This window comes from Drosophila subobscura, chromosome O, assembly GCF_008121235.1.
Source record: "Drosophila subobscura isolate 14011-0131.10 chromosome O, UCBerk_Dsub_1.0, whole genome shotgun sequence".
Taxonomy (NCBI): domain Eukaryota; kingdom Metazoa; phylum Arthropoda; class Insecta; order Diptera; family Drosophilidae; genus Drosophila; species Drosophila subobscura.
In genome coordinates, this window is record NC_048533.1 from 7,159,650 (window position 1) to 7,186,296 (window position 26,647).

Here is a 26,647-nt window from a genome sequence, read left to right on the forward strand (position 1 = left end):
TGAGGCGCATAGAACAGGGCTTTTGCTTTTACAAATTAAATGAAATCACCCTCTGGGCAATTACAATAATTGAATGCTGTGAAGCGCCCCCCACACTCCCTCATCTATGCAGCAGATCAATGGGTAATGAGATGACAAATAAACTGCTGGCGACTGGTGCCAAATAAACTTTCAAATGCCATTTAATTTACATTACTAAGGGATGCTACAACACCTCTCCACTGTGTCCCCTGTGTCCCTCTCTCACCATCACTCTCACTCTTTCATTGTGAAGTGTTCGACTCCAGCTCCAGTCGCCTGGAATAAGTGAGTGCTGCTCAATTTGGTCGCTCAACTATGTACTTGGTGGTTTCGTCATTAAGCCATTAAAGGGTTGACGAGAGATGCTGCCGTTGCCGCTGCTGCTGCTGTTTCCTGTTTTAATGGCAGCTCCAACCGAAAATTGAGCAACATTTGTGGGCAAGTGACTGCCCACCCCTAGTGAAAGTTTCACCTCCTCTAAAATGTCAAGTCATTAATATTCACATGAAGGCAGAACCAAACCAAACCGAACCGAAAGCTGTTTGTTCGCAACAGCAATTCCAGACGAATAATATTTAATTAGAGAATTGTTTAGACAAACTTTTTAATTACAAGGCCCCGAAGGCCCCACTCCTCCACTCTTCTGAGTTCCCTCTCTATATTTTCGGGCTAGGTTCCACCCGCATAAATCTTTCAACTCCCGAGGCTTACAGCAAACCAAAAAAATATTATGAAAGCACACCAGTCGGACGGACTCTTCTTCAGGATGCAGGCTGCTGCTGCTCTAAGCCTTTAAAACGGCTGCCAGTTTTGATGCTGCCTCTCGCTCTCTCTTTCTCTTTCTCTCTCTCTATCTCCCTCTCCCTTTCTCTTCGTGAGTAGCCCGTCAGCTGCATAAATTTCAAAAAGCGAGGGCCACGTTAAAGTCAACATTCTGTGCTGCCAGTGGCCTACATTCGGTAGGGGGCCCGGAGTGTGCTTTCAGCATTACTGCCTCCGCCTTTCACTTTCGGTGACAGTTTTGCAGCGTTGCATGGTCCCTCACACACATCCAAACACACACACACACACACACACACATGTGCGTGCTTATGCAGATGAGTTGCCAGTAACGTGTGGAAAATTATGAAGATAAATTTGTGTTTGTCTTTTTTGTGCTACCTCGTTTTGGCGTAAGAAAAAAAGAGAGAGAGAGAGAGCGTCAGTCGTGTGCCACTTTGACGGCGCCGCCAGCTGCTGCCGACACGGGCAAAAATTGTATGAAAAATTACCCAAGTAAATCAGAAGTGAAATATGCATCGAGGGGTGAAAGTTCTTCAGGAAAAGATTGCCAACAATTTAAAATTAAGTCTGATATTGAAATGGCTTCGAATGCTAAAGAGACATTTCACAGAAACTTCAGGAGGAGACCGACCCCTTTTGAGTGCTTGTTGTGAGACTCAAGAGATAACCCATTGAAATCTGTGTCGTGACACTGGGGTAGGTGGGAGTGTTGGCGGTGGGGCTGGTGTTCCTAATTAATTGACAAGTATTGGAGATGTTTCAAGGGGTTGGTGGAAGGAGTAATTTGCCGCATTGAATACAAATTGCAGGAACATTCAGCCCGGGGGCCAATGCCGATTCCCGGGCCGGCCAACTAAGCCGACAAATGGCGAAACTTGAGATAATTAATTAAGCGCAAAACTAAACACGAATTTCGAACCCGGCCAAAAGCAATTATCTACAATAGCAACACACATGTGTGCTAGAGGGCACTCTCCACACTCACACACACACCCGGACAAAGGGAAAGGCGAGAGTGGAGAGTGGAGAGATAGCTAGGGGCATAGTAAATCACTTGGCATTAAGCAATCGACGAAAATAAATCGATTCTCTATTAACAGACACATTAAAAACCCTCGATTGCCTTTTGTTTCATTCCAGATAAACCTCCAACGCTCTCTGGATTTCATTCGATTTGATTCGAAAGAAGGGACAGATGTTGCTTCTCGCGGCGGGGCAGCCCAAAAACATGGCCGAGAGCCAGCGTTTATTTATGGCCCAAAGAGGAGAAATCACATTAGATGCAAACTGCCTGTCGAAATGAATGAAGCATTGAACACCAAAAATAAATATTAAATAAAAACAATTTATGAACCACTCGACATAAAATTGCCCATAAAACAAAAGGGAGAATCCGAAACAAACCGTCCGCAAATATCGCAAAAAATAAATAAAGAATAAAGCGAAACAAAAAGTGAACGAGAGCGAAAACTATTATTTGACACACTGTCAGTCGGCGTGGAGCTCTGTCGAAGGTGAAATTTGTGAACGTTTGCGATATTCTCGAGTGAAATCTCCGCTCTGCTCGGCTGTGCTGTTTATGCCCGTTGCGTATACGCCGCGTTGCGTGTTCCGCAGTTTCAGCAGTATACAGCAGTCCGCAACTCGCAGGCGGTGGTGTTAAATGCTTTCACATATCTGTGGTGCGGCTCGGGCCGCCTTCTGCCCTCCATCATTGCTGGCAACAACCACATCCGCCATCATCCGCCAGTGAAAGTGCCGAGCTGTGCATTATTTCCGCGTAAGTGAACATTTTTGGCCCGAGAGTAAGAGAGCTCGAGCTCCCCATCCGATCCGAGTGTGTTGACTCTGCCGCTGAACGGCATGCGCCTGTGGAGGAATCGAAGTCGCAGCAAAATGCATACCCTCGAAACGGGCCCCTGGTCCGTCCATGGGCCACAGCTGACGCAGCTGCTCCTTGGCGGCATTCTCTGCATGACAATTGGTGAGTTTTTCCTTTAAATTTAAGACCAAAAATACAAGAACCAAATATGTATGCAGCACACTCATGCCCCAGGGAAGCTATCGCCAATTAGCGACTCAATGGCTCAATATCTCAATATCCGCTTGTGCAAGCAATGTCAAAGGCTGAACAGCAGCAGCCGCCAATGCCGCCACGATAAGTGGGTGATGGGCGATGGGTGGTGGCATGCTCTGAGGCATGGAAAAGTTGCACGACATTTGCTCTTCAGCTGAGGGCTGGAGAGGGAGGGGGTGGCTCCATTGCAGTTGCATACATTAAAAATGAATGACTGCCTGGCTGGAACAGATGTTGCCCCATGCCCCAGGATATACCTACCTCAGAGGCAACCTCCTCCTCCTCCATCTCCTGTGAAGCCATTTACAAATTTACAACTGCCAACGACAACAATTATGATCTGTGTGTCTCTGCATGTGTCCACGTTCTGGTAATTGCTCTGAAGGAGCAGCAGCAGCAGAAAAATATTCCGAAAAAACTGTGCAAATAAAGGGTGAGGAAAATGATTTCAATGAACTGCATAAAGTGGTTTTGTTAACACGCGCGGACAGCGGTATAACGGTTCGGATTCCATTTCCCCTCTGCCTTAATTTGTTTCAATTGTTGGGAATTCTGCGGCACTTGATGTCAAAACAATTCCACTCACTTAGCCGTTGGGAGTGGATGGATGGTGCCCACCTGAAAGACTCTTATTAAATGCATGGACATTGGTCTGCCTCACCCCAAAAGCCTGAAATTCAAATTTTTTGCAGCCTCTGTCCCTGTCCCTGTCCATGTCTGTGTCTGTGTCTGTGGCCCTGTGGGTGACGTCGATCGGCAAGCACACACTCGTGTGTCTGACATCCACATATGTATCTCTGACTGACATTCTCGCACACACTGAAGTGAAGAAACAATCGAGGGCAAAAAATATATACGATTTATGCTGGTATTTTCATACAAATTGAATCCTTTGTGTCGGGCAGGCATGCTCTGGCACATAGAGTCAGAACTTAAGGCAGAATTTCATCCATTATTGGGATTTAATTAAATGCAGAAGCTCCTTCTCGATGCAGAATCAATTAATTAAAGCCCATAGATTTTGTCTTAGGCCATCCTTTTAGCCGATGACATTTCTTGTCGGATGTGCACATTCATCTGCTCATTCATTTCGTTGGAAGTAAGACATAAAATTGAATTTTCGCATGATTTTCCCTCATTGCTGTCATAAGAAGCTATTAGCGTACTTACGGCTGTCGCCCCAAAGGCCGCAGACACACAAATGGGGCACCGCCGAGCTAGCAGAGCGGAAACCCAAGTAGAAACCAGCAAGAAAAAAAAGAAGAAAACGAAGCAGAAACTGGGAAAAAGCCAAACATGAAAAGCATAATTCACAGAGTGCTGCAAAATGTGGAATTGTAAATGATCAGGCAATGCCACAGCCACGACACGGCACGGCACAGTGCGAGTGGAAGCCAAGGCAAGGGCATTGCAAAACTCTAGTAAGAACAGCGAAATCTTTAGGGAGGAAATAGAGAAGGCTGAAGGGATGGGGCGGGCAGGGAAGGGTGTAAAGTATGCTAGGGGAAGCCATTAAAAATTCTGTAAAATTCGCAGTACAACTTGGCTATTTGTATGGTATAGAAAAACTTTGCCACACACACACACAAAGCCGCAGCTGCAGCTGCAGTTGGCGCCCATAGGTATGCTATAATATTTTCAACATTCTTAAACTTTATTGAATTTCCCTTCTTCCCGTCGCTTCACTCTTCGGTCTTCCTCTCTGCGACCGACTTCTGAGTGTAAGATTGATTTATTTCTCATTTTCTTTGCTTTTCTCCACACTTTTCATAACTTTTGCTGGAAATTTGTTAGCATTTAAAAATGATTTGCAGCTGTACAAAAAAAAAGAGTGAAGGAAAAAGAATAGAAATCTGCTGTTCATTTGCCTTAAAGTGCGGTATAAATCCATTGCCCCGGCACTTCAGTACTATCCCTAGCTTGTGGTTTAATGTGCACTGCCCTACGTACATACATACATACATACATCCAAATGTACATTCATATGTATACATTTTCATGTGTATATGCCCCACTTTTTCCATTTTCCACGCTCTGCTCTTCTTAACAGAACGGATCTGTGCATATATATAAATTATGGCAATAAAAATAAAATCAACAGCGTTGCGCTGTGCCTTTGGTTTCTGGATTTAGTTTCCCTTCGGGCGAAAACTTTTCACTTTCTATTTTTTTCGCCCATTTTCCTGCCGGGGACATTATTTTTGTGCTTTCATTTCCGTCTGTTTTGTCTGCTTGATTTTATTGCAGTTCGCTTCTCAGTTGTGCCACTTTCTTCTTTTTTCTGCTCCTCCGAAGTGATTCTGTCCCGTCTTTATACCCGGTACTCGAAGAGTAAATAGGGTATATTGTATTTGTGCACATAACGGTTGTATGTAACGCACAGAAGGAAACGTTTCCGACCCCATAAAGTATATATATTCTTGATCAGCATCAATAGCCGAGTCTCTGTCTGTCTGTCTGTCTGTCCGTCTGTCCGTCTGTCCGTCCTGATGAGCGCCTAGTACTCAGAGACTATAAGAGCTAGAGCCACCAAATTTTGCATCCAGACTTCTGTATGCTCACACTGTTACAAGTGTATTTCAAAAATGAGCCACGCCCCCTTCCGCCTCCGCAAAAGGGCGAAAACCTCCCAAATCTACAATTTTGAAGATAGCAGAAAACTAAAAACGCCATTCCGTAGGGAATGACCATATCTATCAGATCACCAAATTGGGATACGATTGGATCATTATTATAGCCACAATGAAGAAATTAATTTGCAGTAGCCAAACCCACCCCGTCCCGCAGCATTCACACTCTGCTTCGCGCTGTTTATGGCCTGGCCCCTGACACGTCACTGCCTCTGCCGCTGCCTCTGCCGCTGCCTCTGCCGCTGCCTCTGCCGCTGCCTCTGCCGCTGACTCTGCCGCTGACTCTGCCGCGACTCTGCAGTGTGTGTCTATAGGGGAGGGTGGCGAGCTAAAGGAGCGTGTTGGCGTGAGTAGTGTTGTTGATGTAGATGACAGATGAAGAAAAAATGTAAAATTTGACAAATAACCGCTAAGTTGCAGATGTAGTACTGAGTGCCGGGTATAAAAGTTGTGACGCGTAAGAAGCGTCTCACACGTCCCTTCTCGTTTTTTTTTGGGTTTTTTTCCCCTGAACTGCTCTTCTTTTTTCTCCACACCAAGCTGCTCTTCTTTTTGCGCTCCACCGTTCGTAGTGCTCTTCCTTTTGAATTCCTCTCTGCAAATAAATATCACAAAAATTCGCTTCCCTTTCCGTCGGGGATTTTCCGGAATTTTTCTTCGCTTTTCTTCTTTATTTCTGGCTGGTTGTTGCCTTTTGCCACTTTTGGGCTGCTGTTTGTGTTTTTGTTTATCCGACGCCGCGTATTTTCCCACGACTCCCCACAAAACAATGAAATGAAAAATTATGGCCAAGCCCTGCCTCTGCCCTCTGGTCTTTGCCTTCTGTCGTTGCGTGTGTAAATGTGTTTCCGCCATCAATTTTTATTGCCAGCTGAGTGTATCAATAAATTATACATAAAATTTTGTAAAGCATGGCCAAGCAGGAGTCACGGGTGGGAGGCACTGTAAAGTGCAGTTGCCACGCCCCAAATGACTTAAATGGAGCCATTGAATTGATTTTGTGACCGTAAAATGCATTCGGATTTAGCCAATTTCTCCACTCTGTGTCTGTGTTTGTCTTTCCATTCACTTCTTTCAGGTTTTCTCTCTCTCTTTCTGTCTTTCCCTCTGTGTCACTGTACATTTGATGGATGGCCGAGCAATTTGTTTTTAATAAGCTTACCAAAAAGGCAAATCAATACCCAAGTGCTTTTCCTCTCTCTAGCCAGACAATTGCCAGAAGCTAATTGTCAGCATTTGTGGTACGACGACTCGATTCAAGAGAGATTTTCAGACAACTTATTTAGGAATTGGGATGGAAATCAACCACCCTGCCCGCAGAACAGACAAGCAGAAACATTAATCTTCTAATCCACAGACAGACATCCACACACACATGAGCCATGATGTCCTACCTCAATCATTTCCCTACTCAGCAGCTGCGGCTGCTGCTCTTGTTGCTGTTGCCTGCAAAAAAAAGAAGGGAAAAAAAAAAGTAAAATCAATATATTCTATATCAATATTAATGGACTTACAGTTGCCCACACACAGAGAGAGGGCTGCAGCTACGGGACTACCTACACAGACAGGGATAAAAAAGTGTTGACAGCTGCTTTTATTCACCTGTCAGGCACACAAGCCGCTAAACTGTTGATAAGCAGGCGGCCAACAGCGTGTCATACATGTGGCCCAGACCCAAACCCCGCCCCAGGCAGAGCCATGGACCAGGTCGTGCAGGACAGCACACGCCAAAGAAAAGGAACGGCAGCCCTGAGCAATAAAAATCCATCACAATCATTTATCAATAGGGGGGAAGGTATTGTGGGCGTTGCTCTCTTCTCAGTTTTTTCGATGTGCGGAAAGTGAGTCTAAAGAAATATGGAAATATCAAATAGTCATGTAGCAGAGTTAAAAGAAAATATGTCATCTGTCCGAAAAGGAAACTTTTGTGAGGGCCCATAAACACCATCAACAGCAGCGACAGCAGCAGCAGCAACTCGGACACAGGTCCTAGACGAAGCCAAGAGAGAGAGAGAGAGAGAGAGTCGAGTCCTGGCGAGTGTGTCACTGCTGGGACCTGCTGCTTGTCACAGTGCATAAATGTCAAAAAGTTAGAGAGATGATAAATGACATCAAACGGCAGTCGCCAATGGATTAATTCGCTCATGAAATAAGAGTCGATGGGAACCGTAGACTATCCGAAGGAAGAGAGAACAAAGCGATGAGAATGAATAGAAGCCAAAAATCAATCAAAAGAAAATCTATAAATAGAATATAAGGGGTGGGGTTCCAGGGCACTTCAGTGATCTTTTATTAGAATATAGCAATTACATTAAAAGCAAAGACTTTTGCTCCCATCTATGGCACTCAAGAAATTCCGGGAATCTCTCCTCCAGAACTTCTCTCTGATCTCTTGTTTGGCCAAATAAATATTTTAATTAAATTTCGTCTCTTGGTGTCTCACTGCTGGTGTCATCTGATGGATCTTTAGCATAACGTGAACGTATAATTCAATATCAATTTCCATTCCTGCGGCCCAGACTGCAGCTGACAGTTCAATTCCAATTTTCCCCCACGCCGACTTTTTTTTTGGGGCGAGTGTCTCTAGCGCGTCTTTTTGCAAGGCAAATGAGAGTCGTGCCAAGTGCCACGCCCAGTATGGCAGTATCTGAAACACAGACACCCCGCCCACCCATTCAGATGGCCACACAGGATAAAGATAGAGCGAGAGAGAACAGAGCAGTGCAGAGCAGAGGCTCTCAAACAATATCTGATAAGCTGCATCATACATTTGCATACTTCCGGCAATTTGTTTTTGTGCGAACCAAACGAATCGAGCCAAATGCAATAAGCGCAGAGCAACAGCAACAAGAAGAGCAGAATGTGACAGAAAAATGGATTGGAACAGTACAACAACGTAACGAATTGTGTTGTACTCTTTAGAAGAGAGTGCAAAAAACAACAGCAATCATTGTTTAGAAAATTATGGAAATCCTGCAACTGGGATGACTATACCTTCTCCAACCTTTCTAGGAGCTAACCTGGGTCTTAAATATCAAATCCAAACATATTCTATTAACAGAAAAATCTACTTAGAACTCCAATCATTAGATTTCCTTCAACTCCTTACCCATTCTGTCATACCCTCCCCATCAGTTAGAGTATTAAAACACAAAGAACATGGCGAATAAAGATAAATCCGAAAGAGTTCACTGGCGCATGTTGCTCAATTCGGATCCAGCAGTTGGTTGGGAGTGAGGATGTGAATCTGCAGGCGGAGGCGGAGTCGACTGAGGCTTTCCGCGTTGTGCATACAAATTACGGCACAGCTACACTATTGTTCCTCAAAAATGCACCACAAACACCACCACGACACAACTGCAGCACCATCCCCTCCCCACCCTCGTGCATTTGTTTATTTAGGTGCATCGTCTGTGACGGTCTGGTGCAAGTTGTTTGCCATTTGCTATACGGCACTGCTCTGCGCGTCTTTTGCATGGCCAAAAATATTGGTGGCCATAAATTTTTCTGGCAACATGAAACACAACACAAAAGTGACGAAGAAAAAAAAACAAAACCTGAAGCTGGACCGGGAAGTGCAAAGAGAGAACTCAAGCGGAAAGCGGTGCATTTGCAGTCACAAATTCCCAAGCATTTGTTTAGAAACTTTGCCCCCAGCAGCAGCAGCATCAGACCCGTCCCGCGATGCAATGTCATCCGTGGAGCTCTGCCACTTGACTAAGTTTTGAGCTCAACAAACGAACTTTGGCCAGAGATGGATGTGGGTAAAGAAGGTTCTGTCTGTCCCTTTTTTGTTTTCTGTGTAAATACGAGAACTCATGTCCATAAATTGGCATCATCGTTCAGGGAGATCAGAGTCAAACGGCACAGAGTCTCTGTGCATTTCAATTCAGAATTGAATCACACTGCCAGGGGAGCAGCACACACACTTTTGGGAATCTGAATACATATTTTAGATGAGCAAAAAATAATACAAGCAACAAAAACAAAAAACATCAGAGGCCAAGATGAGTATGACGGAGATGTTGCGTGGCAAGAAGAAGCCGGAGGAGAAGGTGAATGCCATAAAGATGGCACTTCATGGTGGGTAAACAGAACACCAGAATCCTCTACAGACAGACAGGATATCCATGAATATCCACAGATTTCTCTAGTGTGCGGCTCATACAAATTGGATGTGTAATAGATGTGGTGGCCGAGTCGATAGAACGCGTTAAGATCTCAATGATATTGCCGAAACTCTTGGATAATCCCACTTTTATGGCCAAGGTCCTGAGGGGCACCCAATACGAGAAGGCCGTCGATCTCGTGGAGTCCTTTGTGCGGCGTCGCGAATTCATACTGAAGGAGAAGCGTCCTCCCCTCATGGATCATGGTATAATCAAGATCATCGACTACTTCCAGCGGAACAATCAGATGTACAAGATGTTCCCCACGTACTACAACAATATGCGGGAGGAAGAGAAGAAGCTGCTGGTGGCCTTCGAGATGCTCTTCGATCTGGCCAAAGAGCGTTTGTATCGCACTTCGGCGGATGTCATTGCCCAGGAGCGGAAGCTGCATGCCATGTACCTGGAGAACGAGGGCATTAAGGCGAATGTTGATCTCCTGAAGAAGAAAATCCACTCGCAGAAGATGACTCTCAAGTGGAAGATGGCCGCCAAGGAGGCGTATCTCAAGAAGTATGAGGATATGTTGGCCAAGAAAAAGCGCGAGAAAAATGAACGGATACAGAATGAGATGTAAGGGCAACTCCTAACATGAGATCAATAACTTACTCACAGATTTCTCAACACCTCAGTGACAAGTGCACTCGGATCGTGAAGAAGAATCAAAAGGAAAGTCTGGAAAAGCAGGCGGTGCTCGAGGCAGAGCTGGAGAAGGATCGCCACATCTATGAGCAGACAACAAAACAGAATCTCCATGAGGAGATGGAGGAACGCGAGGAAAAGTGAGTGTCGCACGCATAGATCCTGCTACCAATAACAAAATAATCCCCCTCGGCCAGAAACAAACTTCTCCTGCAGCTGCAAGGCCTCATCAAGAAGTACGATCACAGTATACGCGACAAAATGGTTGAGAACTTGGAACTCACCGATCAATACACCAAAGCCAAAAAGGAGCTGGATGCCTTCATGGTCGGGCACCGGCAGATCGAGCGCGTCTACAAGGAAGTGGTGGTGAAGCACGAGGATCAGGAGCGACGTGCTCGACAGAACCGTATCTTGAACTTTACGATGAATCGGGCAGCCTCTAAGATACAAGTCTACTGGAAGAAGTGGAAGAAGGCCCAGCAGAAGAAGGAAAAACGCCTCAAGCATGCCAAGAAAAAATAGGTCGCAAAATTATTCGTTTCTGAAGTTGTAAATAATAATTTGTAATTTAAAATTTGGAAAAGTTAAGAACTGAAGTACAGGACATACATATTTGGCAATCCTTGAAATAATTGCTGTCAATTTTTGGGATTGCTAAAATTTAATTATTTTTCATTTGGCAACCCTCCAGGCACATTATCTGAAACACTTTGGAAATGGAATAGTTTTGGCTTCCATTTTGCCCTAATTGAAATTCATTCAGCCACTAACTGATTTCGGGGCAGCCGGCGCGGGCCCGGGCTCCTAGGGATTGGCTTATTAGAGGGAAAAAACTAATTTCACTTTTAATCTGCAGACTCCAAAGCCACTTCCATTTCCCGCTCCTATCGTGGTCTGTTCTGTTCCTATCTCTCCATTGGGTGTCATTTGCATTTAAAATGTGTGTGAGCGAGAGAAGTTGCCTTTCCAGTTGTTGGTGTTATATTTTTCACCCAGTTTTCCTGCTTATTTTTGCTGCTGTTGTTGTCGTTTGCTGTGTGGAAAATGCATAGAAAACGGAATTTTAAGCACATTGTGCCAGGCAAGAGAATGAGTGTGTACCATGAGGGCTAAGTGCAGTCAAGTCAAAGCCGAAAACTGGCGGCCAAAATTCGCCAGAGAATTTTGTGGCATTATGCAGGAAGCGGGGGACACGGGGCACGGGACACGGGGCACCAGTAACCATGCAACCATTGGACCATCGAAACGTAGGAATACTCGTACGGTTGGGTCGGTTGGGTATATGCAAATTACGCGCAAATGCTCATGCTCTGTCATGAATTGTCACCCATTTTCCAACTGAGATGCTTCGACACGCTTCGCCCCCAAAAACCAAGCGCTGGCATACAGACCACAAAAGAGCTGGGGCAGCACAAATACGCCACGTTGCCATGTTGCCGCCACTGACTTTCCGCCTGACAGCAGGCCACATGAATATATCTGCTGCTAATATCAGGTTTCCTTCCTTCCTCTCTCCCACTTTCGCTCACTCTCTCTCTCTATCAGCGCTCTGCTGTAGCCAAATGGTTTCGAATTGCTAATTTTATCAGCCTGTGTGCACCGACACACACACGCATGTGTTCCAGGACATTCTTTTTTGTGGGTGCATCCTTCTATAGGATATCCATTCTATCCTATCCAACCCCTTGGCTAGGGCGCATTCGTTATCGCAGATCTACGTTGGCATTTTATTGTTGACCATTTCGGTTCTTGGGGCCATAAAGATTGATAATTATGTCGGGCTAATATTGTCAGCCGTAAAAATTGATATGAAATGCGGCGGCGGGAAAATATTTTATGGTCCAGCCCCACAGTTTCCTCTCCTCTCGGCAATGTACATAAAACGTTCATAATATCGAATGGAGGGAAGGGAGAAAGAGGGAGTGGCATCCATTGAATATATACAACAACAATTGAAATAATGGCAGGCAGCTCGGAATCCTATCACAGGACAACGACTCTCATCCTTTGCCACTAGACAGCGCAAGACCACAGTCCCGGAATTGCTTCAGTCTCTTTTTCTATCTGTGAATCTCTATCTCTCTCCCTCTCTCTTCATATCTTTCTCTGTCATTCTGTGTGTTTGTGTGGTGGCCTTTGTCCTGACGATTTAATCGCAGTAATGGAAATGTCTTTTTTTATTAGAGATTTTCATTTGGTGCATATACCACGTACATATGTATACCACGAGTATGTATGGGCGAGAATTCCATTCCTATTCGAAGTATTTGCCATTTCAATTGTTATATTTATTGTGCCACTGTTCGCTGTCGATGATTGCAATCGAAAACAAAAACGAATACCATCCACAGATTTGCATTTTTTTCACTTTGAATACTCTATACGAAAAAAGAGGTATTACAATATTTTGGAATACTGATTGGAGATTAAGAATATAATACCAATAAGATCGGATGGGCAAGGCTGATGCTTTGGCAGTTCTTTTTTTTTTTTTAAAAAAATGTTTATCCCCTAATAACCCCTAATCTATGCATCCCTCCACTTTTTACAGAAAGAGTATCCAATCCTCAATCAATGCTAATCTTATCTTCCTGTTTTGGTTTCATTTTGTGTCCTGTCAACCATTTGACATTGTGAACGAGTGCCTGGCCTCCACCTATCTGCTGTATAGGACGGGTTTTGCAGTTGCCTGCATTTGTCATTCAAGTAAATCTCGTTGAGAGTATAACTGGTTTCAATATTCATTAAATTAAGTGTTTGCCATTGATTCAATTGTGCCTGGGCTTAAAACGTTGAATGATGGATGGCCGAAGGAAGGCCCACGCTAACCAGCGTTGATATTCATATCCTTTCACTGTCGCTGCTATGAATACTTGGCATTCAAATGTTTTCTTTTTTTCGAGCAGGCACACACTCACACACAGACCCGCACACCAACAGAAATATGCCAAAAATCCCCTTGACTAGAATGTGCGCCCTGTGGCCTGTCATGGCCGGTGCATTCCATGGAATCTCTGGCATGGCACTGGCACTGGCACTGGCAATGCTACTGGAACCCCACTCCACCACTGGAGCTCCCTTTCCGCATTCTGAAACCCGCTTTATGTCTGGTTAAGGGTAAAGTATAGTAGAGCCGAGGCTTTTCTTTTATTCGTGGCAAACAATTGCTGGGGGAAATATGTACTTGCGGCTGTGCTGTGGAGAAAAGTGAGACAAAAACGCTAGTAAGTAGGGGAGCATGGGAGCATAGAGCTAGCTCTCTTCTAGCCGCGAGAACGAGGGAATGAAGGTGGCTCCATAATGGCAAGCCGTGAAGATGCAGGAAGCCGGAAGCCGCCAGACGGCGTTCCATTTTCTAAGGCTTTTCTTTCGACTCTTTCTCGGGTGTGGGGTGGAAGGAGCGAGAAGAAAAGCAAACAACTTTAGCTCCAAACATCACAATATTTTTGGTTAGGGCTGTTGGGGGTTTAAAAGCCCCAAGAGCCGCACCGAAACCGATTCATGAGTGCCGGAAATGCTTTATGAGTTTGGGGCAATGTTTCCTCCGTCGGCCATAAAAAGCGGGCGAACGCCAGGCCAAATTGAAATCTCACTTTGCCTCGCGCGCTCCGAAAGTTCTTCACATTTCTGTTGTGGCTGGCCAACAGAAAAAAATAAACTAAAAATCATACGTATATTTGTATATGTGTATGTTTATGCTATGCGGTGGAACTAGTTCTTTAGGCTATTCAAAAAGATGCTTGCCAAAAAAAAGCAAAGTAAAAGGAAAGGGAAATGAATGGCAAAGGCAAAAGAAGAAGCTGTGCAGCCAAAATGGCGGCGCGTTGCCTGCAACATCTCTAACTGCTCATAATTTATGCTAACGGCAATTTAAACTTCAGCTGTTATTTATTAAAGTCCTGCCTGCCAGTCAGCCAGTCTCCTGCCTCCATGGTCATTGTAAGCCACGTTTTCAATGGCGAAATTCTAGTAAGTGCGGCACAGTGGGGCACAGTGTGCTCTTTTTTTCTCTCTTTAGCACATAATCAAATATTTACCCCAACCTTCTTTCATATCGTAATACCCATAATCGTAATCAAGTGAGGAAGTCGCACATAAATGTTATTTTTAGGGCAAATTTTCCGCACTTCCTGTTTCACTGTTTTTGGCTGCCAAAAGTGACCCAATTCTGCAGGGGGCTCGGGCTCGGGCTCTGGCTCTGGCTCTGCCGTTGGCTCTCTGCCGGTTACACTTGTTTGTTTGCCCACGGCTCCAGGCAGAGAGGGGAGAGAGAGAGTGCCATCAAATTGTTGCCAGTGCCACACTGGCACACAGCAAGGTGCAGCAGGATCTGGCTCGTTTCGTATAGGGAGCGAGTGTCGCCGCCGCCTGCCTTCGAGTTAAGTGTTTTATATTTTCGTTTAGCAGCTGAAAGTTGCATCCTTTACTCGGTCAGACTCTACAGAGGAGATGTTGGCGCGGGTTCTGGTCCTGTTCATGGCTTCGTCCTGGTTCTGCATCCATTCTCTGGCACTAACTGCTGCTTCTGGCTGCTGGCAGCGTTGTTTTTATGCAAAAGTTAAAAGGCACCAGCCAGCAGCAGCAGCCACACAAACAAACACAGAGATATGTACTGCCAGGACGAAGGAAGAGGCGTTGACGCTTTTACCTACAGCTTAAAGCACTTTGAACCAGGCCGAGATCCAAGAGGTTTTTATTGGTAAATTGCACAGATTGCGACAAAGTGGTATTTATCCCCGAAAAGATACAATAACTATAATGAAATTTATATTCAAGGTTTGTCATTGGAAATTCATGCCTCCCCTTGGAGCAATTCAATTTAAAATTTAATTCAACTTCATTTCGCAACGGCGACACAATTACGTTTATTATTCATGCAAAACGTGTTTAGGATGCGCCACATTTTGCACATGCACCTTATGCCACCTCATCCGCCATCGTCGGTGGCAACATCATTAGATGGCATTATAGAAGAAAAAAAGGCAGTACAGATGGGTAAAGCCAGTACACACCGCACTCACATATACTCGAATAGAAAAATAAGAAGTGAGGGCGCAAATGAAATTTTACCTGCTATCAACAAATTGCGCTACTTTGCAGGTTAACTGCAGCGGAACAGACGTGGGGCGAACCGCCAACGTCAGACAGCACCCGCAGCAGCAGCAGCACCACCAACTGAAGCAAGTTGTTGTTGTTGTTGCAACTCCACTTGATGTGCATGACTTGCAACAAAGCGAGAGGAGTCGCCTCTCTCTCTTTCTCACTCTGTGGTGTGGCATGGGAAGTGCAGTTGATTGCCGACTCCTGGTGGGGCAGGAGGTCGTGTTCTCTGGTTGGAGGATAAGTTAAGCCCACGGACTAGAGCCAAAGAGAAGCTGTTAAAAGCACTGAGGTTACGACGTGTTGGAATTTTTATGCGTTTTAAAGTATTTGCCAGCGGAGTGCAGATCCGTTCCCGTTCCTATGTTCAGTGTCCGTAAAACTGTATTAAGCGAAAGAGGAGGGGGATAAAAAAAACTAAGTTATGCGACAGAGCAGAGAGTTACGTACGTACGTAGTACATTGCTGTGGAGCCCATAACAACTTAGCACGTACGTGGACGTGTAAGGCTATCTGTGTGCGTGTGTGTGTGTGTGTGTGTGTGTGTGTGTGTGTGTGTGGAGAGAGGTCGTAATGATGTGGGTGGCTTGAATGACACGTTGCGGAAGTTGTGGCTTAGTTTTGTATGGGTGGCCGACAGTTTATGTCTGCGAGCTTAGCTCAAAAATACGCCAACTTGTTTGCTCAAAAAGCATAAAACATAAAAAATACACAACACACACCCACACAGACATATACATCTCACGCACAGCACACACTCACAGCACTTACATTTTCCCTCGCACTTCATGGACAGAGAGATGCATGGAATTTTTTACGAGTATTTTGCCATTACCACATCATAAAATCCTTTCTTTTTTGTGTCCAACTAATGATGGATGAACCGTAGGTTGCTTCCACAGGTAGTGGAAAGTGCCCGTAAAGATATCAAGCTGTTTCCTCTACCATAACCACATAACCCCAACTCCACATGGGGAATATGTAAATACATATATCTTCCATGAATGTCTCTATTGGGTGGGTGCGGGTTGGAGCAGATTACATTAATTACACACCACACAGTTGCTAAGCCGGCAATGGTATTTCCACACAGCCAAACACACATTAGCACATATTTTATGCGGAATTTGGAGTTAAACAAATTGTGAAAATTCTCTTTCCGCGCGAACTGGCAATCTCCATTCGTATTATGCATATCCGCAGTGCATGTTTTTAATTTTACTAATTGCAATGCAGCTCGTGAAATTATTGTATTATGAAATTAGTTGGCATTTTTTCATAATTCATTTGTGATTTGTGTTAATCATAATCATAAATTTTATAAAGATACTTTCAGATAGAAATTCAGTGGAAATTCATACTGTAAATTACGGAATTGGTGGCTCTGCTATTATGGCTTATCATCTAATGCACTTTTCTACAAAATATTTAATAATCGCTTCTTTTGGGGGAATGAACGCATAAACGATTAGCTGGCACTGTATTTATTAAAAATACCCATTAGTAATATAGCCTAGAGATACTAAGTTTGCAATTGATCTCTCCATACGGACTGTGACATATAGGGGCTTATCAACATCAATGCCACAAGATAAATCCAGCTTAGATCCATGTTCTGAACACCAGATGTTACTAGCTTTGATAATCTGTTGACGACTGTGTTAAAAATTAAAATGCTTCAGTGTTTTTGTGTCTACTTACATATTAAGAAACAGATTGAGTGTAGCCAAAGGTATTTTTGCAGAAATTTTCAATCAATTAGGTAAGCTTTGCCGGTCACAAAAATAACACACCATGCCGAGATCTGTCAAGATTTCAGTTCTATGTAGGTTAAAGTCTTGGTATTTAATTCTAATTATTAGAAGAACCCTTTCTCATCGCTATTGGGCCTACGATAAGGCCTACAATCAATGCCACAAAATATATCGAGCAAAACTGTAGGTACATGTTCGTCATAGGCAAAGCTTCAGTTTTTTTTTTCTGGTTGTACTGCTGTCCAGATTTTGTTCTTAGACCTCAAAATGGTTTGTAAAAATCAATAACCGTGTCAAAGCTTTCTGTGAAAAGTAATTACACAACGCGTTAACCGAATCAATTAGTCAGAATAATTTTCCGTAACAAATCAAATTGGAGCTGCCAAGAGGAAACATTAGCTATGAAATAATTGTAAATTTCAATTGGTCCAACAAACAAAAGCATTTTTTATCCAATTCTGTTCAACATTCGTTCCCTCTGTTTTGATGGGTGCACAGGGCTGGGCTGTAAATGTCAAAACGATAAATGCAACTGAAACGACCACAAAAAGCATTTGCCAACGGCTAGCACCGACGCTTACGGTTGCGGTCATCTCTGACAGTATTAGTTTAGGTTTTCCGCCGAAAATATATATCTAATATAAAAGCATAATTCCTGCCATAATTGATAGGTACGGGTGGGTGGGTCCTGCTCCTGATAGACACGCTGACAGGCGACCACAGACTATTAGGGTTTATTAAGCGACATCTAATGCCTGTCACAGCCGATGATTTTTTTTTCTCTTTCATTTCCACATGAACAAATATGTGTGTTGGTTGTGCGGTTTTTTCCATTTGATGGCAAATATTTATTTATGCATTTAAAACGAGAGATAGAACGAGAGAGAGAGATTCAAAATCAGACCAGAGCCATCAGACCAGACCGATGGGCAAAATATTATTGCAATAGTGAAACCAAATATCGGTCGCCATGTTTATTTGAGGCATAATTAAATGCTGCACAAGCTGCGGAAAAGCTCTCATATCAAATATTTACTGACAACTGTGGAAAAACCTGGCTGGAAGCCCAAAACCCCGAAATAAACGAGTTATAATTCAGAAATTGTTTAGAAATTATTCACTGGCACTCGCACTGGCACTGATGCATGATTTTTGTTGCGTTGCCCATAAAGAGAATTTAATTAAGTCTTTGGGTTGGATCCCATACGGTTGAGGGTGTTCTAAGCCGTATTAAATTCAAAAACCAGTAAGCTGAAGGCAAACAACAAGAGGAGTTGACCCAAAAGGTGCCTTTGCCAAAGTCATCTATAGGCAAATATTTACATGCATATGAGATGAATCTCCCTCCTGCACAGCCCCCACCATGACGCACACCTTTCCCTTTGCCTTTCCCATTCCTTGATTCTTCATTGAATTTTCTTTGGCTTCGCCTCAAAGTGTGCTGCATGCAGCTTTCTGCACTGCACTTGGCCGAAAACGAAAACGAATTTGCCAAAAGTCATTTTGCTCCTGCATCCCCCCTATCCTCACCGGCCTCTCGGTACTGAAATAAAATTTTCCCTTGACTTATTGAGATTGAGTGAACAGACCAGGCGACAGGCCAGCCACTCCTCCACCTCCACCTCCCTCCTGCTGCTGCTGCTGCTCTTCCTTTGGCTCTGGGGCGTGGCCAAATTGGATTTGCCACGTTACATGACGTCAACATTCACAATGTACACAAAATCGGGGGAGAGCTTCCCACTTCTCGCCAACAAAAAAAAGGGTAAGGGTCACAGGGCGCACAGGACAGGGAGAGATATGCAAATTTCTTTTTGTCGTGCCTCTACTGGCGCTGCTTTAGGATACTTTCATTTTCAAGGTTGAGCCTTAAATTGCGTCAAGTTCCAATCCATGAAATATCATAAAATCATCTTCCATTACTGATGCTGATATTGGTTCGTTGTCCTTGCCGATTCCTAGCCCAATTAACAATCACACACACACGAGTCAGAGAGTCAGTGAGTCGGGGAGTTGGGAGATAGAATGGCACACAAAGCGACTCGCATAATTGCTGCCTTCCGGCCTTTGAAAACTCATTTCCTGTTAGCCTCATCCACGGCAAGGACTTTGGCTTGAGCCGATGATACACTGCGCAAAAGTGCCAAAGAGATGACTGAAATTATTTGAAATACCTTTTTAATTAATGAAATTTTAAGCAAACGTAAAATAGATCTAGAAAATCTGTAGAATGTTTCATCGTCGCCTGTTCTGACTTCTCCCCCAGAATCGTGGAGTAAATGCTACCATTATGAACTGATTTTCTCTCAGTGTGCGTTTGCCTTCCTCCCACTTACAGAACTAGAGCTAGAAGTATGCCAATTTGCCCTTAGTCAATATGTCTATGTGTGGCGTTTGCATGTTTTTTCTAGCATTAATTAACCCTAATTAAGTTCACATTGCCCAGCAAAAGTTCAAGAGAGAAACAAGAGAACGACTAATGGCCGCAGGCTCTTTAAATATTTCGAGTGAAATGATTAAGCCACTGGGAAACTGTTGGCAAAACTGGAGCAGCCGGAAAACTGCCGCCACATGTGTGGAAAGTTGCAGGCAACAGTTTGCGACATTTAACACACATTTACTTTGTGACTCGTCCTCGTACTCTTATTCGTACTCGTAAAATGTAAAATGTTTAATTAAAGTATGCAAAGTTGTGTCAGCTGCCGCCGTCTGTAAATAACTTCCGGATCGTTGGTTGCCTTCGGCCTTTCGGGTTGGACTTGGACCCCAAAAAGAATCATCTGCAAAGGAGTTTTCGTTGCCATCTTGTTAGATAAGTTCTTCGTATGTTTGTCTTGTGTATTGCTCTCTGTCTCTCTGTGCGTGTCCCTGTGCCTGTCATGTCGCATGAAATTGATATTTTAATTAATTTTTCGTATACGCAGCAAAAGTTTTCCCCTGTCCCGTAATTCGCATAACTTTGAAATGACCAACTTTTACCTGGGCCTCTCTTTTTGTTTCGTGTCGTCTAATCTGTGTCTTTATTAACATGGCCTCCAGGGAGATCAGAGCATCCCCCAGAAGGCGCTCTGGTTCCACTAAGACAACAACTGAAAGTTTTTGGTTGACTTTTTATGTATTTTCATTGACTATGCTGGAGAGTTAATTTGGAGGATGATTCTCTAACGGACTTTGGCGAACTTATGGTGTCATTTGTGTCTTTGCCACCTGTTCGCTGGCGATCCTCACTTGCACTTTGGCGGACAGGAACCGCATGGACCACAGCAGGGTCCACAGCAAGGTGCACAGCAGGGGCCGCAGCTGGGGCCGCAGCAGGGGCCACAACAAGGACCACAGCATGGGCTGCAGCAGGGGCCATAGCATGAGCTGCCACAGGGCCCACAGCTAGGTCCACAGCAGGGTCCACAGCAAGGACCACAACAGGGCCCACAGCATGGACCACAGCAAGGACCACAAGAGGGACCACAAGATGGACCACAAGATGGTCCACAAGATGGACCACAGCAGGGGCTGCAACAAGGGCTGCAGCAGGGTCCACAGCATGGGCTAGAGCAGGGTCCACAACATGGTCCACAGCAGGGGCTGCAACACGGTCCACAACAGGGTCCACAGCACGACGGACCACAGCACGGTCCACAGCAGTCATTACAACAGGGTCCACAGGGGCCGCAGGGACCACAGGGACCGCAGGGGCCACAGCAAGGACTGCAACAGGGTCCACAGCAAGGTCCACAACAGGGGCTACACATCTTCGATTCGTTAGTCTATAATGGAGAAATTATTGCCATCGATTATGCATTTTAAAGCACTCACCTTTGACCCGTTAGAGAAATTAATTCCAGACTTTGAATTTGGAAGGTGTTTTTGTGTTAATGTTTGACAGTGAACTAGCTTATGTCATGTTGTGAGTTTCAAGGAGAAACCTCCTTTGTCAAAAAGGTTGCTTCGGTTTCAATCGTTTTACGATTTTCTTTTTTTCTTTGCTTGAGTTTTTTTTCTATTTGATTTGGTTCGATGTTAATCAACAGTTTCGTGTGGAAATGCCAACTAAGCAACTTTTCGACATCTGCTTTATTTTTGGTTGACAGTTGGAGCTTAACATTTGGCTGACAAGTGGTGGAGTGGGAGAAGGAGGAGGAGGAGGTGGAGGAGGAATGGCATGCGGCATCCTTCAGGGCATCATCGCTGCTTTGACAAATCACGAACTGGCGGTGGAGCCTCGCTCTTCCGGACCTCTCTCTCTCTTTCTCCTCCATCCTCCATCCTTCCGGGAGTCCTCTCTAGCTGTCGTCACTGACAATTGAACGGCTTTGATCTTTTCAGCGCTCCTCTACAATTTTTGCGTGTCGATTGCGTTGATTGTGTGTGTTTGTGTGTGTGCTGCGTGTGTCCCGCTCGCTATTGGCGGGTGGGCTTTGGGCGGTGCCCCCAAGCATAGCTGAAGGGTGTGGCACAGACAGTAGGGAGAGCGTGCCGTATTTGTCAGAGGACGACAACGAGCCTGGCACTGGCATTGAATGCCAGTGAAACCTTTTGTCAATTACGCTGCCGTCGCCTCGCTTCTATTTCCCCTTTTCCGGCTTGCTTTTCCATTTTTTTTTCGGCGTCGACATTGCCATGCCTTTGCTGCTGGCCTTGTCAGCGGCAGAGCGACGACGATTCGATAGAGAGGACAGCAACGAATCGAGGCTGAAAGGCAAAAAATAGGCACACATGAAATGATTGCTGATTTCAGCTATGCATACGCGTACTCGGAAGCCTGAAACTGCCACCTTTCTGCCGCTGCCTGCCACTCCGCGCCGCTCCCTATCGTTCCGCTCGGGGAATGTTCCTGTGGCAGCCATCGGGAGCTCGCTCTCGCACCAATTAAATTGACGTACAAGTTGTCAAACTCGAAATCATTTTACGCTACATTCGCCGTTTTAATTGGAGCACAAATTCGGCCCCGAAACGATTGTCCATGCGCCCATGCCCCAATGGCTTTGGCGGGGATATGCTGTCGTACCTTTGATAGGATTTTGTCTATCCTGTATCCTGTCGTTGTGTCGTTCATTCATTCATTTATTCTCATTCATGTTGTATCGCAGCCGTATTGGCCTTCATTCAATTGTGCATGGGCCCAAGTTTAGCCAGCTTTTGTGTTCAGCGAATTTTTCCGAACAAAATTCCCAACTCTCACCTGAGTGGAGTATCCGGTTTAAACTCACATTTTTCCAGGCCTTCATTTGCAAAACTAGAGCTCCCTTTTTCTCGCAGTTTTTTTCAAGCTCATAGAATGGTTTTTTCTTCAATTTAAATTGCATTTCCAATTCAATGCGTTTCGGGGTCATCAGAACCAGTAGCAGCAGCAGCAGCAGCAAATCGCATTGCACCCATCTATCATATCTATCCATCAAATTTCGGGGGCCTGAATCCAGAGAACGCCAAATCGGCAGGGAGGAGGAATATCAAACTGTCAGCGACAGGCACAATTATGTCAAAGTCAAAATTTCTGAAACCATTTTCCCCGTCTTCCTCTTGCCCCCTGAAATTAATTTTATACCGAAAATGTTGTGCAGTCATCGGGCAGAAATAAAGGCTCCAGACCGAGAGGCAGACGGAAAAAACTCAATTGGTTTCAATGGATATGGTTGGATACACTGCGGCAAAAATTGTAGCCCGAATTGGAAACGAAAAATTACATTTTAGAGACACACGGAAAGTACGTCGTAAACTAAAGCAGGAATTTCTGTCGGTGTATGACTGGAAAGGGGATGGAGACCCTGCGCTTGGGGTCTGCCTTGGTTGGCTTTAGCCGAAATTGCCAGTTAATTGGCAATTCAGCAAATAGCACGCGTTTTAGCGGACCTGGACCTTCCGCGTATTGCCAAATCATCGAATCTGCTTCTGTCGCCTCGAAGGGTGTGGTGTGGCGTGGTGCGACGCGGTGCGGCGCGGTGGGTTTTGGGTCGGTGGTGTTGAAGTGGTGGCACCCCCCGCAAACAACAATCAATTTTAATGAACGGCATTCATTAAAAAACTTTGCAGCAGTGCGAAAATCATGATGGCGACGACAACGTCTCGCTCGGCAGCCACTTAAACGTCATTGATTAATTTGAAACCGAAAAACTGACATTTGCCAAACAGACAAATGTGTGTGTGTATGTGGAGTGAGAGGGCGAGTGTGTGTGTGTGTGTGTTTATGAGTGGCACTGTGTCTGTGGGTGGTTGGTGTGTGTGTTTAAAAGGAAGCCGCAGGATGGCCCATCAGTTGCACGAGTAGAGCACCCATGGAGGTCACCCACTCGATGTGGTTGTCCTCCTGCTTCTTCATCTGCGCCTGACTTGGTGGTTTTGTGTGCTCTGGGGTTTCCTCTCTGCTCGGCGAGAAACGTTATACACTCATTTGCCACATTGTCATTTAATGTCGTTAACTTGTTGTTGGTGTTCCCGCTGCTACTGCTTCAGCTGGGTGCATTTGAGGAGGACTCGAAGTACGATAAGTGAAGCGAGCGAACAATTTACTTACTGATGTTTAAAGGAAAATTTATATTGATACTATTTATCCAAGGCGTACAGACTTCTCAAGGCCACTGTACAATTTGTTACAGAGAGAAAAAAAAAAAAAAAAAAAATACTTGAGCTGAAAATCACGCTTGCTTGAATCGAGCAGAGAGAGCGCAAGGCAATTACAAAAGTAGCATAACGGAGCTTTTCTCAGAGAAATGCTCTCAGAGAGCACAAAAAACTCCACTTATCGCCACCAACGGCAAATCTCTCTCACCATTGTAGTGTTGTACTCTGCTTAAAGTCCAAGCTTGTGGAAAGAGAGCTTCCAACTGTTGATCTCTCCCACAAGTGCGATTTTAATTGCGCTTAGCCACAATGCAGCTCGTCTCTGTGCATCCCACTCACACATTAGCTTCGACTCCTATGACTGTGTATTTGCTTTGTGCTCTATCTCTTCAATCTTCTGCTTGCACTTGTTGAAGATATCAGCACTTTATAACTGTCTCTGAGGTAGAGAGAGAGTTATGTAAAATACAAAATACATTTTGTAGGAGAATTCAAATAATAAATTAAAACGAGGAGGAACGTTGTGAGACGCGTCTTAAGCCGCGTCACAACTCTTATACCCGGTACTCAGTACTACATCTGCAACTTAGCGGTTATTTGTCAAATTTTACATTTTCTCTTCATCTGTCATCTACATCAACAACACTACTCACGCCAACACGCTCCTTTAGCTCGCCACCCTCCCCTAGAGACACACACTGCAGAGTCAGGGCAGAGGCAGCGGCAGAGTCGTGGCAGAGGATGAGTCAGAGACGTGTCAGGGGAAGAGGCCTCTGCCACTGCGCGAAGCAGAGTGTGAATGAGATAATGTGTAAAAGCAACAAAAGCTGCTGGACAGGGTGGGTTTAGCCACTGCAACTTAATTTCTTCATTGTGGCCATAATAATGATCCAATCGGATCCCAATTTGGTGATCAAATAGATATGGTCATTCCCTACGGAATGGCGTTTTTAGTTTTCTTTTATCTTTAAAATTGTAGATTTGGGAGGTTTTCGCCCTTTTGCGGGGGCGGAAGAGGGCGTGGCTCATTTTTGAAATACACTTGTAACAGTGTGAGCATACAGAAGTCTGGATGCAAAATTTGGTGGCTCTAGCTTTTATGGTCTCTGAGATCCAGGCGCTCAACAAGACGGACGGACAGACGGACAGACGGACAGACAGACATGGCTCAATCGACTCGGCTATTGATGCTGATCAAGAATATATATACTTTATGGGGTCGGAGACGTTTCCTTCTGTGCGTTACATACAACCGTTATGTGCACAAATACAATATACCCTATTTACTCTTCGAGTACCGGGTATAAAAAAGCATTAAAGTAAAGGTTTTTCGTACCCTAAGCCATGTAAATTTGCAGTTAAATGTTTTCTGCTACTTTAATGCAGAATCAACTGTCACAACGAACCGCCCAGCTAACAGCCAACCCCACCTAAGCACCCGCATCAATAGCATCCATGTGTACGTGACATGGGCTCGGGCGAAATCGAAGCCCAAAATTGTCATTTCGATTAACAAGAAAACCACTTTTCTCTCACTCGTTTCCACCATAGCCACTCTCACTCTCAAACTCAATCTCACTCTCACTCTCTCTTGCCAAATCAATTTCAGCCTCGAACACACAGACGTCCGCAGAGGCCACAGGAGCGCAGGAGACAGGAGCAGCATCAGCAGCTACCGCCATCAGTTTCGATGGAAGCAGCGACCCATCATCAGCATCAGCCTCATCCTCATACTCGGCGACCGCATTCTCCAGCCTTGCTCAAGTGTCCTCGCTGCTGCCGGAGGCTGCCGCCCTGTCGGCGACAGCCACGCTGGTGGAACCATATCTGGACGGCTATGCCACCTCCAATGTGACCACTCAGATCGGTACACACGCGTATCTCCCTTGTCGGGTGAGTGTCCCCTCTATACCCTCTATGCACACATACATCTATTTGGCTTAGATCCAACTAGCAGAAAAATAAATTTCATAATTTGTGTTTTATTTTTCCTTTTATTACGAATATATTGCGTTGCGTGTTTCGGATTCGGTTTGGGTTTGTGTTTAGGCTTGGGTTTGAGGTTTCGATATGGTACGAGTGTGTGCGTGCGTGTTTTTATTTGTAATTATTATTATGGTGGGCGGCCCCATCAACGCTTAGAGAGCGTGGAGACCAGGACTCTTTCCTAATAGAAAACACATTAAATTTTATTGCGCAAATATTTGTTGGTGGGCGCCCCGGGACCAGAAGGAGGACCAGGACCACAGCCACGACCAGCAGCCGGACGAGGTGTGACCGCAGCGTGTGTATTTAACGCAAGGCTGAAAAACAAATGCCAAACACAAACGTGGCCAAGACTCTCGGGTGATTTCTCACCCGCCCCCGCCGCATTGTTTGGCCAGGTGTTTAAAGACCCACAGCAATACCTGTAGCCGGCGGAGCAGGGGGCAGCAGGTTCAGGTCAGAGGTGACCCCAGGCACGCAGCCAGCAAATTGTTTGCTTACAAGTTGTAAATATTTTATTTAGCATAAACGAAAACTGAAAATTAAATTTCAACAAATTAGTTTTATGGCATCGGCTCGGCACGGCTCTGCAGGGCTCTGCCTCTCGGCCCGACAGAAGTGTCCGTGTGGGTGGGTGTCAGGTATCGGGGTCATCCGGCTTTACGTGACTCTTTTGCCAATGGCAAATGTTTGACTAATTATTTAGTGGCTTTAAGCTTTGAACTAAGGATTAAAGTGTTGACTAAACCCTTCGGAAAAGAACAGTGAAGGCTCTTCAAAGGGAACATCTACAGAGTCCAGAAGATCTTTAAATGCAGGGAAATTTCCGTAAGTAACCCAGAGAGATGGCTATTTAAATTTAAGTTCGCTACCCAAAAACACACTTTTGAGTTTTCATTCAATAGATATTTGACTGTATGTATATCTGCA

General features: G+C 44.8%; 3 protein-coding genes and 1 long non-coding RNA gene across 9 annotated transcripts in view; 2 read left to right on the forward strand and 2 right to left on the reverse strand.

Moving 5' to 3' along the window:
- Positions 1 to 1,952: 1,952 nt before the first annotated feature.
- The window catches only part of LOC117896971 (hemicentin-2), a 40,853-nt gene continuing 16,158 nt past the window's right edge, over positions 1,953 to 26,647 (forward strand). Inside the window, exons 1-2 of the mRNA XM_034805520.1 lie at positions 1,953 to 2,788; positions 25,341 to 25,624. Coding sequence (XP_034661411.1) covers positions 2,668 to 2,788; positions 25,341 to 25,624 — 405 coding nt within the window. The 5' untranslated portion in view covers positions 1,953 to 2,667. The remainder of the gene's footprint in view (positions 2,789 to 25,340; positions 25,625 to 26,647) is intronic.
- LOC117896970 (dynein regulatory complex protein 9) lies at positions 9,401 to 10,928 on the forward strand. Its single transcript, XM_034805519.1, has 4 exons — positions 9,401 to 9,594; positions 9,656 to 10,253; positions 10,313 to 10,462; positions 10,520 to 10,928. The coding sequence occupies exons 1-4, from the start codon at positions 9,519 to 9,521 to the stop codon at positions 10,845 to 10,847; spliced, it is 1,152 nt and encodes a 383-aa protein (XP_034661410.1). The 5' UTR covers positions 9,401 to 9,518; the 3' UTR covers positions 10,848 to 10,928.
- LOC117896973 lies at positions 16,657 to 17,387 on the reverse strand. Its single transcript, XR_004649058.1, has 2 exons — positions 17,127 to 17,387; positions 16,657 to 17,071 (listed from the first exon to the last, which is right to left on the reverse strand). It is a non-coding gene; the product is annotated as an uncharacterized LOC117896973 (long non-coding RNA).
- Positions 20,273 to 21,136, reverse strand: LOC117896972 (cuticle protein 16.5-like). 6 transcript variants are annotated; one of them, XM_034805525.1, is made up of 3 exons: positions 20,990 to 21,136; positions 20,743 to 20,940; positions 20,273 to 20,586 (listed from the first exon to the last, which is right to left on the reverse strand). In XM_034805525.1, exons 2-3 carry the CDS (start codon positions 20,820 to 20,822, stop codon positions 20,298 to 20,300), a joined length of 369 nt encoding a protein of 122 aa, XP_034661416.1. In that variant the 5' UTR covers positions 20,823 to 20,940; positions 20,990 to 21,136; the 3' UTR covers positions 20,273 to 20,297. The 6 variants fall into 6 exon arrangements, with proteins under 6 accessions (XP_034661416.1, XP_034661418.1, XP_034661414.1 ...); XM_034805527.1 differs by having other exon boundaries at positions 20,273 to 20,533; positions 20,678 to 20,940; positions 20,990 to 21,135; XM_034805523.1 differs by having other exon boundaries at positions 20,273 to 20,619; positions 20,668 to 20,940; positions 20,990 to 21,135.